We start from the raw sequence: 15,122 nt of genomic DNA, 5'->3' as shown, positions 1-15,122 counted from the left end.
CTCATGTTAATTCATCAGATGCAGAAAAAATGTTTTAGTCTTTTTGTACAAATATTGTGGAATTTTTTGTTCTATATACTGAATGTTCAGATTCAGATTATTAAAAAATTACCTCCTTAATTAACTTTAATACTAGCATTTTTCAAAGTTCTATCTCTACCCTTTAATACCAAGAAGGTAGGTAGTCATTACTTTTACCAGTAGAACCTTACATCCCAGCAGAAGTGATTATACTGAAAAGCAACTTTAGTATCAAGATTTCTCTAATTATCTAATAAACACATGTTCTTCTGGAGGCGAAGGAAAGCACTATAAACCTCGGTGAAAAAGCAGTAAGTGGGAAAAATGACAACCCTATGTCGAGACTTCAGAGAAGCCCTTGTAAATGCCATTAAAAATAAGCAATCCAAACATCAGCTCTGCAGGAAAGCTTTGTTATTCCCAAGCACAAAGTTCAGAGATTATTCAACTTTGCAAATTTTTCAAGGCAATTATTAATAGTCTAACACTATCTAAATGAAAAGTGTTTAGAACCATAATTGTTTTATTTCAAGGTTGTCTTCTTGTACAGATATTTTTAAAGTAAAACTTCTAAAAATCATTACATAAACAGTATATAAATTTTAAGTGTACAGTTCAATAAACCTTCACAAAGTGAACACGTTTGTAACCAGAACCTAAATCAGAAATAAGCATCATCAGTGCAGCTCAGGAGGCCCTCTTATGCTTCCCCTCCAGTTACAACCCATTCTTTACCTGCCAACATAACCACTACCCTGACATCTAACACTGTACCTTAGTTTTACCTGTTTTTAAAGTTCATATATTAGAATTATGTAAGTATTCTTTTATGTCTTACTTATTTCCCTTAATATTATGTTCGCGAGATTGTTCATATTTTTGTATGTGGTTGTTACTTAATCATGGTCATTTTAAAGACATATTTCCATGAATGACTTTTAAATATATAATTTTGCCATTAAAATAACCTCCGTATAATTTTTCTTTTCCAAATTCACCTTGTCAGAAATTACCGCCAAATCATGAGAATGTACCTTTAACTGATATCCATCATCCCTTCTTTTTCAATATCAACCTTTAAGTATTAACAGTATTTATTACAAATTTTATCAAATAAATTTACTCAAAATATCACTTTATTGTGATTAACAGTTTTCAAAGCACTTTTATATATCATCTGACCAACAGAGAAACCCTAGGAAACACACACTGTTATCATAAAATCAGAAATGACAAACTCCTTCACTTAACAAGGTAAATGATATGCCCAGGTCACTGGGTAGAGTGGGGGAAGATAGAAGCCAGATCCCATAACTTATTTGGTCCAATATTCTTTTCCCAAAATGTCTGAAACGCTTTGATTAGAAATGACTAACAGCAGAGTGATGTTGGGTGGGGAAAAAAGGTATATATTTACATATTAATTTAGAATACATTTTCCTGTACCTCTTCCCTGGATCTATCAAAGATCATGGGAGCAGACATACTCTTTGATTCAATTCTAGGAGCAATGAGTGTAGTAGGAGTGACAGGTGTGACTGCAGGAGAAGGTTCCGAGGATAGGATAGGTTCCCTTTCAGGGCTGTCCAAAGAAACTTCTTCTGTGGCTTCTAGACACAGATTAAACAAGTTAGTTAAGAACACTGGCAAGCAAACCCCCAATATTCTACATAGCAGTTAATGGATTATAAAAAATATTTTTATATTACCCACAAATATAAAAATAATGTCATTTAAAAATAATTGTCACAAAGGAATTTTATGCATCCTTATTTATCACAACTTTAAAACCAAGTGTAACTTTGTTGGTTTTGGAAAGAATCCTATTAAGTTAGCTTAATTATACTAGTGGTAGGGATAAGGCTGAAAGAAAAGCAGTGATGTAGATGATTCCACATTCATGTTTGGATTTGTAACATCTTATACTTGTGCTAACTTACCTTTCAAAAAGTTATTTACACTAATATTATGATTATTTTATACATATAAACACATTTTATGGTGGAAGTCTGCCCACAACTATTTTAACTTGGATTAAAAACTAGTTAGGAAAAGGTACAAAGTTAGTAATCTAAAGCAATTAATTGCTAAAGACTACTGGACATTAGTTGGATACACAAATATGACACAAAACAAATAGGTGTTTAGGTTTTAAATTAAAATGCCCACTCACTTGAAAAATCTAATACTATTAATTTTAAAAATCAAACCAAATTAATAAACTGAATGTCTACAGGCTACATAACATTGTGCTAAGTGCAACAGAAAAACACACAAAAATGTAAAATATCATACCTGCCCTCAGAGAGTTTATAATTAGTTGAGGAAAACAAGACATAAGCATGTGGGATGTTAAATAATAATAAAAGACTTAAATAATAGCCAGGCAAACAATGAAAAGAATGTTACAAGACATTTAATTGCCACATGAGCTAAAGAACAAACACTACAATTTGAGTTGAGCTGGGAGACAAAAATCAAGAACAGTTTACAAAATGGATCTGAGAAGAATGAAATGGGTAGAGAAAAAATGAAGAAAGAATTCCATGATAACGGAATAATAGCATATGCAAAAAGCAGAGCTAGGAAAGGGAAAATTACAACTGGTGGCCATAATGTAAACTACAACTTTGCTGGTTTGTAGAACTGATACTAGGAAAGGAAGGCAGGACCTCAAGGAAAACACAGGACCAGGCCAGTGGTTTCTAACCTGAGATTCTTAGATTCTTAAGAGGTTCAAGATGGTGGTAATGATAGTCAGTGAACCATTTTAATTTTAATACCTCAAGGTATAGCAGTAATAGCATATTTACCTGAAATAAGGTTATACATGTCAACATTTTATCAAGCTATTCTTACTGGTTATCTCATGTTGATGAGATCCTTACTTGGTATAGATGATCTCTTTACTTTTTCATATTAAAAGCGAAAATGATCAATAGCTAAAAATCTTCCAAACTACGGTAACCAGAGGAAGGAAAATGGACTATAGATGTTGAAATAGGCTATACATAAGCCTACCGTAACAAAATAAAAGCTTATATGCAACTTCAGGCTGTGATGATTGCTGGTATTTATTACTCTTTTTGTAAAGAAATGAAACCAATGAGTAATATGATAAAGTAAAAAAAGCAGTATATCAAAGCTACAAGTGTGAGATATTTACAACAATAAGCAAAACAAGAAGCACCAAACAAAACAAAAACCCGAGAATCTGAAAGAAGCACTGTTATTTGGCAACAGACCCACAGGCAAAATATTGCAAGAGATAGTAACTTTATTGAGAAATCAGTACAGATAAAGTCATTTAAACTTTTTAATCACATTTTACTTTACTGATACTGAGTTTTGTGTTACTTACACTAACAGGCTGCTTCATTCAAAAATTGTAGGATTTAGATTCAACATACATATATATAATCTGTCTTAAATTTTCTTCATGACACCTTTTAGCTTAAGTAAACCAATATATTACAAATTCACAAGGTTTAATTTAAAGCAGACCTAAAGGTTCAGGAAGATGCTTCATAGGTACTAACTATAAAGATTAATTTTTCCTTGGAAACATACTTTGAGACATGTATGAACTGATTATGTCAATGTCACTACAGCAATATCTATATTCTCTCCTCTTGTAGAGGAGGAACAAATCGAGCATAGGTTTCTCATTACTGGACAATAGTTTTCACCATCCCAGTAACATATGCTGCTCCTTATTATAGTTTCCTAGAACCATACTCCTCCATAGAAGGAGGAATGCTACACCTGTTAAAATGTATTATAAATAAGAACCAAGTGTAATACTCATTCATTCATACAAAAATGATCAGATTAGGTCTTCAGTCACTTAATGATGTCATTATGAAATACAGCTGAGTTTAAGATGAAAGCTAAAGCATAAAAAATGTTTCTATTTTTGGGTTAACAAAGGGGACAGATGACTATGTTTATTGTTCTTTAGTTCCCATCTCTCTTTTTTAAAACAAACACTGATATTCACCATATTTGATCACCGAATTTAGTATAGACTGCTAGGTAGAATAAAACACTATAAAGATTTTTCCCGCTGGGCTCAGTGGCTCACGCCTTTAATCCCAATACTTTGGGAGGCCCAGGTGGGAGGACTGTTTGAGGCCAGGAGTTCAAGACCAGCCTGGGCAACATAGCAAGACCCCATCTCTACAAAACATGAATAAATTAGCCAGGTATAGTGGTACATGTCTGAAGTCTTAGCTACTTGAGAAGAAAGGATGGGAGAATTGTTTGTGCCCAGGAGTTCAAAGCTGCTGTGAGCTATGATGGCATGGCTATACTCCAGCTTGGGTGACAGAGTCAGACCTGTCTAATAATTGTTTTTAATTTTTTTTCTAACAAAGCTAAGTGGGCAAATATCATTGTATAGTCCTCACTTGGCTAACTCTTTGATCAGCTGTGCATACTGTTAAAAAAAGAAACCTTGCATGTACACAAACACACACAGACACAGTTCTGTTGTTACAGTATAAGGTTTAAACATACTCATCTACATAGAAATCTGAGACTATAGGGTGAAGAAGTCTTTAAGAAAATGGATAATTGAAAACCTCTATGTATGACCCTATACCATTAAAGGAATACACAGAATTTTAGATTAGTATTTGCTAAGTAGAGAAAGAACTTGTGTCATCTTTTAGCATAAGACACAAAAACCATGAAACAACTTTGAAGGATTGCCTGGAAAAAAGTCCATGAAAGGACACAATAACAAATACTGAAATATTACAACTTTGGTTAACGGTGATTTTGACTCTAAGTTGTTAGGTGGCTTAAAATTTTAAAAAGAGAACGTGATTGGTATTTGGTATCATACTTTTAATTTTGTGACATAATAAAATATGTGAATTCATCTCCAGTGACAACTTCTCATGGAATGAATCAAGGTGTAAACTATATGGATTTTTGTGATGGAGGATTGTATCTTCAAACATGTTTGTACAAAAACACAGAATGGTTTGAATATTGAACCACTATGAAAGTTAAGAACATAATTATTCATTTTTTATCTTTTTTTCTTTTTCCTTTTTCATGTGAGATGGGTAATGTGCCAATACTGCAGCAAGGTTTGAGGGAGGCACATCTCAAAGATTAGAGATTAGTGTGAAGTCCCAATCTCATGAGTTAAAAATGCTTAGTGTGAAAACACCAAGCTTATGAGCCACAAAAGAATCCATCCATATTAAGTTTTAACTCATTGAAAGCCAGTTCAGGTAAATTAGGCTATTAAACACACAAAATAAAATTTACCATTTTCATTTTTTGTGTCATTAATTTTAAGGAAGATGTTGCTTTTTAATATTAAAACATTAATTTTAATTTTAAAGCAGATAATTGTTAAAGAGAGTCCTTTTTTTCTTAAGTTAGGATGAACTACACCAAATCCTGCCCCTGTATCAAAAACAAATTCCTTAAGCATCAATTTATTCACCTAAAAGTGGGTCAAATGGAACAGATCGTAAATCGTACAGCAATTTATTAAAACAGTTTTCAAACATAAATATAGAATAATTTTTAAATCCATAGTTTAATTTTGCTTTGGGACAACTTCTACGCAATAAAAAAGTATACTCACTGCTATTTCTCAAAGTATGAACATCACACTCATTAGTCTTTTGCATGTAAGTACTGCCCCCAATCAAATTATAATATACAATTTATTCTCAAATGCTTACAGCCAGAAAGAACCACATTTTTGCTTCTCTGGACAGTCCACATTTTTCATAGAGCAATGGGATTGGAAATTCCCCATCCTTCTAAGTAGTTACAAGAGCTACCACTAACACTTTACACAAAATTTCAGTTTTGTTTTAGATATTTTCTATCTAATAGAAAATATACTGCAATTGACCATTATTAAAAAATAAAGACATGACAATTACCTGCAAAAAGATCTTCTCTGTCATCATCTAATACAACTTCTGTGGGTTTTGGGCCATTGGAGTTTGCACTAATATCTTCTGCAGGAAGACTAGCTGGTTCTGGAGATGATGGACTTGACTGTTAAAAAAGAACAATAATAGGTAATGGATTGGCATGTTTACCTGTTGTAATTCTGTCACCAGGTACTACAGAAATAGAACATTCTCTGGATAAGAATGGAGGAAAGAACAAGAACAGCTATTTATATTTCCTCCTCTGAGAGTAAGAATGAACTAATAACACACTTTTCACTCATCATCTTTCTTAACAAAAAGTCACTTAAGATTTAAAAAAGAAAACCTTTTTTTTCTTTTTGAGACAGGGTCTCACTCTATGGCCCAGGCTGGAGGGTAGTGATGTGAGCTTAGTTCACTGCAGCCTTGACCTCCCAGGCTCAAACGATCCTTACACCTCAGCCTCCAGGGTAGCTGGGACTAAAAGTGCACGTCACCACACCTGGTTATTTATTTATTTATTTATTTATTTATTTATTTTATTTTTTGTAGAGATGGGATTTCACCATGTTGCCCAGCTTGAACTCCCAAGCTCAAGTGATCCTCCCACCTCAGCCTCCCAAAGTGCTGGGATTACAGGTGTGTGACAACGCCCCTGGCCAGAAAACCTTTTCTAGTCATCCTTTTTAGAGGTACTAGTTTGTCATACTGAGTTATAATTAACAAAAACCAAATTTAATATTTTACACAGTCATATACAATAGAACCAAAACCACATCATGTTCCTTGATTTTCAAAAATCCCTAATTTTGTTTTTGCTATTGTCATGTTTGTTTGTTTATTTTTTCCTGGTGGGGGGCAGATATACCCAAACACCAAAATTCCACGTGACTCAACAGATCCTGAAAACATGTTGCATGTCCAAGAAGTTCAAAGCACTGTTTTACTATAAGAGGAAAACTTACTACTAGTTGAATTAAGACCAATTATTCTAAAATTTCTATCACTTCAAACTAAAAATGTGACCTCTCAAGACATTTATATTTCATCTAAGCAAATGATTATTCTTGTACTTCTTTTGAGACAGAGTCTCATTCTATTGCCCAAGCTGGAGTGCAATGGTGTAATCTTGGCTCACTGCAACCTCCACCTCCTGGGTTCAAGGGATTCTCCTCCCTCAGCCTCCCAAATAGCTGGGATTACAGGCATGCACCACCATGCCCGACTAATTTTTGTATTTTTAGTAGAGACAGGGTTTCACCATGTTGGTCAGCCTGGTCTCAAACTCCTGACCTCAGGTGATCCACCCGCCTCGGCCTCCCAAAGTGCTGGGATCACAGGAATGAGCCACTCTTTTACTTCTTTAACCTTAACGTATGAGTAACACAATGAAACCTAGATTGTGTAGCTTTTATCTTTATTATGGTTTTCGTATTACAATAGTTAAAACTAGGTCTTTTTTTTTTTTTTTTTGAGACAGAATTTTGCTCTTCTTGCCCAGGCTGTAGTGCAATGGCGTGATATCAGATCACTGCAACATCTGCCTCCAGGGTTCAAGTGATTCTCTTGCCTCAGCCTCCCGAGTAGCTGGGATTACAGGTGCCCACCATCGTGCCCAGCTAATTTTTTTTTGTATTTTTAGCAGAGATGGGGTTCATCATGTTGGCCAGGCGGGTCTCGAACTCCTGACCTCAGGTGATCTACCCGCCTTGGCCTCCCGAAGTGCTGGGATTATAGGCGCGAGCCACTGTGGCTGGCCAAAACGGGTCTTTTAAAAACCTTTTTATTGAAGTATAACACAAAAATACTGTATATATCAAAAGTGTACAGCTAGATAGTTTCAAAAACTCACCATACCTATGCAAATGCACTTGGATCATGAAAGACCATTACCATCAAACCCAGAAGTTCCACTTATGCTCCCTCCCATTCTTTACCACGCAGGCTTCTACCAGTATGGATCAATTATTCCTATTTTTGCTCTTCATAAAATAGAGCCATATGGTACTTATTTTTTGTGTTTGGTTTTTGGCCCTAATGTTACTATGTATGTAAGATTCTTCCATAGTGTTCTGTGTAGTAGTATACCACTCATTATCATAAATGTATAATATTTCATTGTGTGAATACCATACTTGAACCACTCTAGTGTTAAGCACTTAGAAGTTTATCAGTTTTTTACTATTAATACTATCAATAGTGCTGCTATGAATTTTCTAGTTCATCTTTTAGTGAACATGTAAACAAATATGTTTGTATAAACCTAAGAATGGAATAGCTGACTCACAGGGTAGATGAATGTTCAGCTTTAGAAGTTATTAGTAAACAATCTTCTAAAGTGGTTGTATAGTTTTACACTCCCACCAGCGGCAAATGAAACTTTGTTGCTCCAATTCTTTGCCAACATTTTGATATATTCCATTTTTTTCACTTTTGCTACTCTTGCATTTAGAGTATGTATCATTGTGTTCTGAATTTGCATTTCCATGATAAGAAATTATGGTGAGCAATTTTTCATATGTTTAAAGGGAATTTAGATATCCTTCTGTGAAGAGTCTCTTCAAATATTTTGTTCATTTTTCTGTTGTTCCTATTGATTTGCAGAAGTTCCTTACATATTCTGGATAAAAATTCTTTGTCAGATATGTATTAATAATTTAGTCTCCCAACCTTTGGTTTACCTTTTTACTTTCTTAATGGTAGATTTTGCAATAGAATTTCTTAATTAAAGGCAAATTGTATTAACATTTTCTTTTATAGTTACTAAGCAATTTTTTTTTTTTTGAGATGAAGTTTCACTCTTGTTGCCCAGGCTGGGGTGGAATGGCACAATCTCGGCTCACTGTAACCTCCACCTCCCGGGTTCAAGCGATTCTCCTGCCTCAGCCTCCCAAGTAGCCAGGACCACATGCACCCGCTACCACGCCCAGCTAATTTTTTTTGTATTTGTAGTAGAGGAGGGGTTTCACCATGTTGGTGAGGCTGGTCTTGAAATCCTGACCTCAGGTGATCCATCCGCCTCAGCCTCCCAGAGTGCTGGGATTACAGGCATGAGCCACCTCGCCCAGCAGTTACTACGCATTTTGTAGGATCAATAGTCTTTTGATGCCACTCCTAATTAATAAGATTTTCTCATCAGCTTTTTAAGTAAACCACCCTCAGTGGCACAAAAATATCTCTTTAGAACATTCAAAAGTAGTTTCAAACCCTTACAGGAAAATTTAAAGAGGCTTTCGTTTCTCTCAAGAACTAATTCTTAAAGTCTCAAATTCTCACAAAAGTGGGCCTCTCTTTAACTTAGCAACTTCCACTTGAAGGAATTTAAAGAACAAGTTTGTGTATTATCTCCTCTGAAAGTACTCCTGACAACCTTAACTGTAACTCTAGAAAATTGTGATTGGCCTATATGCTTCCACAGAGTACCTACTTCTGTCATAATTTCTCTTACCACATTGTGAGTATTATCTGTTTTATAGACTGCACGCTGTATACAGAAAGAAAGAGTTATCTCATCTTGCTCACTACTCTTTACTCAGTATCTGGCAACAAAACACTCAATGACTATCATTTAACTGAGTTTTAAGAAAATAATGATGGATATGTCAAAGAATTAACCACAAGTTTGTCTGCCAGATGTTCTATATTACTATAAAAATTGAGGGCCAGGAGCAGTGGCTCACGCCTGTAATCCCAGCACTCTGGCAGGCCAAGGCAGGCGGATCACCTGAGGTCAGGAGTTCAAGACCAGCCTGACCAACACGGAGAAATCTCGTCTCTACTAAAGATACAACATTAGGCCGGGAGTGGTGGCTCACGTCTATAATCCCAGCACTTTGGGAGGCCAAGGCAGGCGTATCACTTGGGGTGAAGAGTTCGAGACCAGCCTGGCCAATGTGATGAAACCCCGTCTCTACTAAAAATACAAAAATTAGCCGGGCGTGGTGGCGGGCGCCTGTCATCCCAGCTACCCAGGAGGCTGAGGCGGGAGAATCTCGGGAACCCGGGAGGCAGAGGCCGCACTGAGCTGATACTGCGCCACAGCACTCCAGCCTGGGCGACAGGGCAAGACTCCGTCTCAAAAAAAAAAAGTAGCTGGGCATGGTGGCACATGTCTGTAATCCCAGCTACTCGGGAGGCTGAAGCAGGAGAATTGTTTGAACCCAGGAGGCGGAGGTTGTGGTGAGCCGAGATCACGCCATCACACTCCAGCCTGGGCAACAAGAACGAAACTCCATCTCAAAAAAAAAAAAAAAAAAAAAAAAAATTGAAATAGCCTATAGTGCATCGACATAAAAATACGACAGAGTGGCTCCAATATCTGTTAATGATAAAAACTTTCAGTAAACTAGTAATAGAGGATATGCTGAAAAAGAACATCTACAAAAAGCCTACAACTAACATCATACTTAACGGTGAGAAATTTGAAGCTTTCCCAGTAACATCAGGAACAAGACAAGGTTGTCCCCTTTTACCACTTCTTTTCAACATCATACTGAAAGTTCTAGCTGCATGCAAAAAGACAAGAAAAGGAAGTAAAAGGCAGAAGGACTGGGAAGAAGAAACAACTGCCTTTCTTGGTAGGTGACCCAATTCAGAAATCCAGATATTTTCCCAAAGTCCTACTCTCGTACCACCCACATCTTCCATATCTAGACAATTCCCCTATCTTCTATCCTTTCTCTCACTTATATGTATCTCCGCTGCAACAACCCAAAACCATTTTTTTTTCTGCCCAACCAAAGTGAACTGTCTTACTATCTTCTTCCCCAACTTCCAGTATATTCTTCATATTGCTACAAGGAAATCTAAAAATCTATGTGTTGCTCATAGTTCTTCAATGACTTCTCATTGACTATGGTCTAAAAGCTAACCCCCTTTGCATACATACAAAGTAAGCAACTAGTTTTTCCCATAAACCCTCATCTGAGGCCACACACCATCTTTCTATGATGTCCATTTTATGCTCACTGATGTAATGAAAAATTGTTTGGAGTTCTCCCAATACAACATACCGTATTTTATCTTGCTTTTGTAGAAAACAGAAATACAAAGAGGTCGAGTTACAGCCAAGAGTTAGCCCCCAAGAGGATCCACCCACGTGATCCCTACCTCCAAGAATCCACATCTTTGTATAGTACCCTCCCACACTGTATCAGGGTAGATCTGTGTGACCAACAGCATACAGCAGAAATGATAGTATGTCACTTCTGACATTAGGTTGTAAATGACTGTGGCTTCCATCTTGGTTGGTCTTGTGATCACCCTTTCTCTCTGACCACTCATTGGGAAAAACGGCTTGTCAGATGCTGAGTAGTCTACAGAGAGGTCACGTCGCAAGGATATGAAGGTTCCTCTTAATGGCCATGAGAGTGAGCTTAGAAGTGGATCCTCCTCGGCCAGGCAGGGTGGCTCACGTCTGTAATCTCAGCACTTTGGGAGGCTGAGGTGGGTGGATCACCTGAGGTCACGAGTTCAAGACCAGCCTGGCCAACATGGAGAAACCCCATCTCTATTAAATATACAAAAAAATTAGCCAGGCATAGTGGCGCATACCTGTAGTCCCAGCTACTCGGGAGGCTGAGGCAGGAGGATAGCTTGAACCATAGAGGCGGAGGTTGCAGTGAGTTGACATCGCACCACTGCACGCCAGCCTGGGCAACAGAGTAAGACTCTGTGAGAAAAAAAAAAAAAAGTAGATCCTCCTCAGCTGTCAGATGACTGCAGCACTGGCTGAAATCCTGACTACAATTGTATGAGAGACCTTGGATGAGAATACCTAGCTAGCTAAGCTGCTCCTGGATTTCCAACCCTTAAAAACTGTGATATAATGTTTATTATTTGAAGTCGCTAATGTGTTACACAGCAACAGATGACTCATACAAGTGGTAAGCCAACTAGAGCCCCTCTCTCTGATTATAACTAAAGCCTATAGATAAAATTTAAAAAGTACTTGAGGAATCTAAAAAGTAAACAAATTCTGACAGATTGTAAAAGGCAGACAGTCTATTCCTTTCCTCTTTTCTCTAATAGTTTTGTCCTGAAAGTGGGCCTCACTCACAGACCTGTGCAATGGTATAGAGACAGAGACAGCTAAACTCTGGTAGAAATCTCATCTTTATGGCCAGATGAATCAGACAAAGGGGTCATATGAGCTAAGGAGTATGTGTATATGAATAAATCCCTGTTTTTTTCCCCCTCTTTTCTCTTGCAGATTTGCTGAAAGCAAGTCCCAGGCATGGAGCTGCACTACAGGAGCTACAGCACAGGTAGATAAAACGCCAAAAGAAACCTCATCTTTCAGGCTAGAGGAACTGTGTGTGTGTCTGTGTGTGTGTGTGTGTGTGTGTGTGGTGGGGAAGGGGGGGGCGGTCTTGTAAACTGAAGAATGTGGGGAAAATCCCAGAGAAAACACTGGAGAAGGGGATCCCCTAATTCTGTGAATGAATGTGTGCAAATCTCTGGGTCAACCCTGGGCAGCACATGTGTAGCCAAACAGCACAGCAACTCTCACAGACTGGAAAACTCAACTGATACCTAGGCACTGTCAAAGTCCCAGACTAAGACCTGAATGGTGCCCGCATGAGACAGACCTGAAGAAGCAAAAGCTTTGAAAACTGAACTGAGATTAGAACCACTGCCCACAGAAGGCAAAACAGAAATTTGGAATCTGAACCTAAGCAAGTTGATTGCCTGACCAAACAAAAAAAAAAAAACAAAAAATCCCAATAGTCTCCAGAGGATTATAACAGGATGCAGAGCCTACACAATATAACATTTGGGATGTTTAAGATATAGTCCAAAATTATTTGCCATAAACAGTCCAACAAATGTGACCAAATCTTAAAAGACAATCAACAGATGTCAACCTAGAAATAACCCACATGTTGAATGTATTATTTTTTAAAACTTTTAAAAGCATTTCTAACTATGTTGTATGAAGTAAAGGTAAACATATTTGAAGTAAATGAAATGACAGCTCTCGGCAAAGAAACAGAAGCTGCTGCAAAAAAGAAAGCTGCTACAAAAAAAAAAAAGAAAGAAAATAAAATGTTAGAACTGAAAAAAAAAAATTACCTGAAACAAAAAATTCACATAAGCTCAATAACAGAATGAGCTGTGGCTGAAGAGAATAATGGGTTGTTATTGTTACTGACAGAGCAAAGTGTTAGTGCAACTGAAAATAAATCCATAGAAAATATCCAATCTGAATAACAAAGATAACTTCTCCTGAGAAAAGAAGCTGAAAAAATGAACAAAGCCTCAAGGACCTATGGGACAATACTAAAATGTTCCAGAAGGAAGGATGAAAGATTGCTGAAGTATTTAAAGAAACAGTAGCTGAAACTTCCCGAATTTGGTGAACAATATAAATGTACAGATTCAAGAAGCCTGGCAAACCTCATTGAGGCTAAAATCAAAGAATATTATGCCTAAACACATTAGATTCAAACTGCTGAAAATGGAAGCTATAGGGGAAAAAATATAAGCAGCTAGAGAAAAACAACATATTTTTACAGGGGAATACCAATTCAAACAACTGGATTTCTCACCAGAAATCACAAAGGCTACAAAACAGTGGAATAACACTTTCAAAGTGTTGAAAGACCTATTGACGCAGAAACCTATATTTCATGATGAAAATATCCTTCAGGATTGAAGGTGAAATACAGTTTTCAGATGAAGTACAAATTAAGAATATTCATCACCAATAGATCTGCTCAAAAAGAAATGCTGAAGGAAATTCTTTATGCTAAAAAGAAAAATTACAAGCGCAAACCTTGGGTAAAGGAAAAGCAATAAAAATGGTAAATATCTGAATAAATAAAACATATTATTTTTTCCTCTTAAGTTCTTTAAAATAGACATGACTGTTGAAGTAAAGATTATAATACAGTATACAGATATAATACATGTAAACTATTTGCAATGTATAATGTATTCTTATCGTAACTGAAAGTTCATATTGCTAATACCTTGGGTGCTCATAGTTTTGACACCAGAAACAAAGAAAGAAAAACAAACATGTTTATATAACAAAAACAACCTTTTCACCTCATAGTCCAGAGCCCAAGAGTGGACTGCACAATGGGAATGATGTGGGCAGTGGGCAACTCAAGTAGAGGCTGCTGGGGAGCAGTCATATCACTATGGAGACGCTATGAGGAATCCACTTCCTTCAAGTGTCCAACCATCAGCAGCCTGAAGTGCCCTGCTCAATTGCCACGGAGCTATCACTCTTTTTCTTTCTTTTTTTGGTGGGGGACAGTCTTGCTCTGTCCCCCAGGCTGGTGTGCAGTGGTGCAATCTTGGCTCACTGCAACCTCTGCCTCTCAGGTTCAAGCAATTCTCCTACCTCAGCCTCCCAAATAGCTGGAACTCCAGGCATGCACAACCATGCCTAGCTAATTTTTGTATTTTTTGTAGAGACAGGGTTTCACCATGTTGGCTAGGCTGGTCTCAAACTCCTGACGTCAAGTGATCCACCTGCTTTGGCCTCTTGAAGTGCTAGGATTACAGGCGTGAGCCACCACACCCAGCCAAGGGAGCTGTCACTCTTTAAAGATTGTAAAAACCTACTTATCTTTGTCCTGCCTCTCCATGCCTCTTCCAGGTTCCTACTGAATGGGAAAAGAGCTGTTTTCTAGTGGATGGAAATGAGTGTAGAGAGCGAGTGCCAAATGAGAAAGTGATGGTGGAAAGGAATACTGATGGCTTCTCTGTCTGTGGCACAGGTTCTTCATGATGAGAACTACAGTTTTCAAAGATATACAATTGAGTAGACATCTATTTTCTTAATAAATGAATATTCCTTTATTCCCCCACACCATCACCTGGTAGTATGCAGGATAAAAAATTTTAAGATTTTTTTGCTAGTAGCTCTTCAATTAAAAAGTGGCACTTCGGATTCCAAACAAGATCAACAAGGATCACTAAAGCCTCCCTCCCCCACAGACACGACACTAAACATTCTGGATAGAATACAAAAAGCAACAAAAGTAAAAAACAGCAGGCAGACTAAGGAGGGAGCCAAAATGTAAAAAAATGGCCCATCCTTGCAAGGATCCATTTTGCCATTTTTTTTTTGTATTCTGTCTTGACTTTTCCTGAGGATGGCGCCAACTGCAAAACTATGCTATTGGTGTGGGCAGCAATGACTTCCAAGCGTAAAGGAGGGAAGGTAAATGAACCTAT

At 37.2% G+C, this 15,122-nt stretch overlaps 1 protein-coding gene and 1 pseudogene across 2 annotated transcripts in view; both read right to left on the bottom strand.

Annotated features, from left to right (window-relative positions):
* SNX2 (sorting nexin 2) overlaps nt 1-15,122 on the bottom strand; it is a 56,173-nt gene that overhangs the window by 29,093 nt on the left and 11,958 nt on the right. For both annotated transcript variants that reach the window (XR_008661058.2, XM_055298966.2), the window contains exons 2-3: nt 5,937-6,054; nt 1,468-1,631 (exon numbers count right to left, since the gene is read on the bottom strand). Coding sequence is in view for 1 of the 2 variants with exons in the window: in XM_055298966.2 (XP_055154941.1) it covers nt 1,468-1,631; nt 5,937-6,054 (282 nt within the window). In the remaining variant the exon portion in view is untranslated. The remainder of the gene's footprint in view (nt 1-1,467; nt 1,632-5,936; nt 6,055-15,122) is intronic.
* Nucleotides 5,087-5,227, bottom strand: LOC129457950 (uncharacterized; annotated as a pseudogene).

The sequence above is a fragment of the Symphalangus syndactylus genome, chromosome 11, assembly GCF_028878055.3.
Source record: "Symphalangus syndactylus isolate Jambi chromosome 11, NHGRI_mSymSyn1-v2.1_pri, whole genome shotgun sequence".
Taxonomy (NCBI): domain Eukaryota; kingdom Metazoa; phylum Chordata; class Mammalia; order Primates; family Hylobatidae; genus Symphalangus; species Symphalangus syndactylus.
This window is presented reverse-complemented; position numbering and strand designations above follow the sequence as displayed.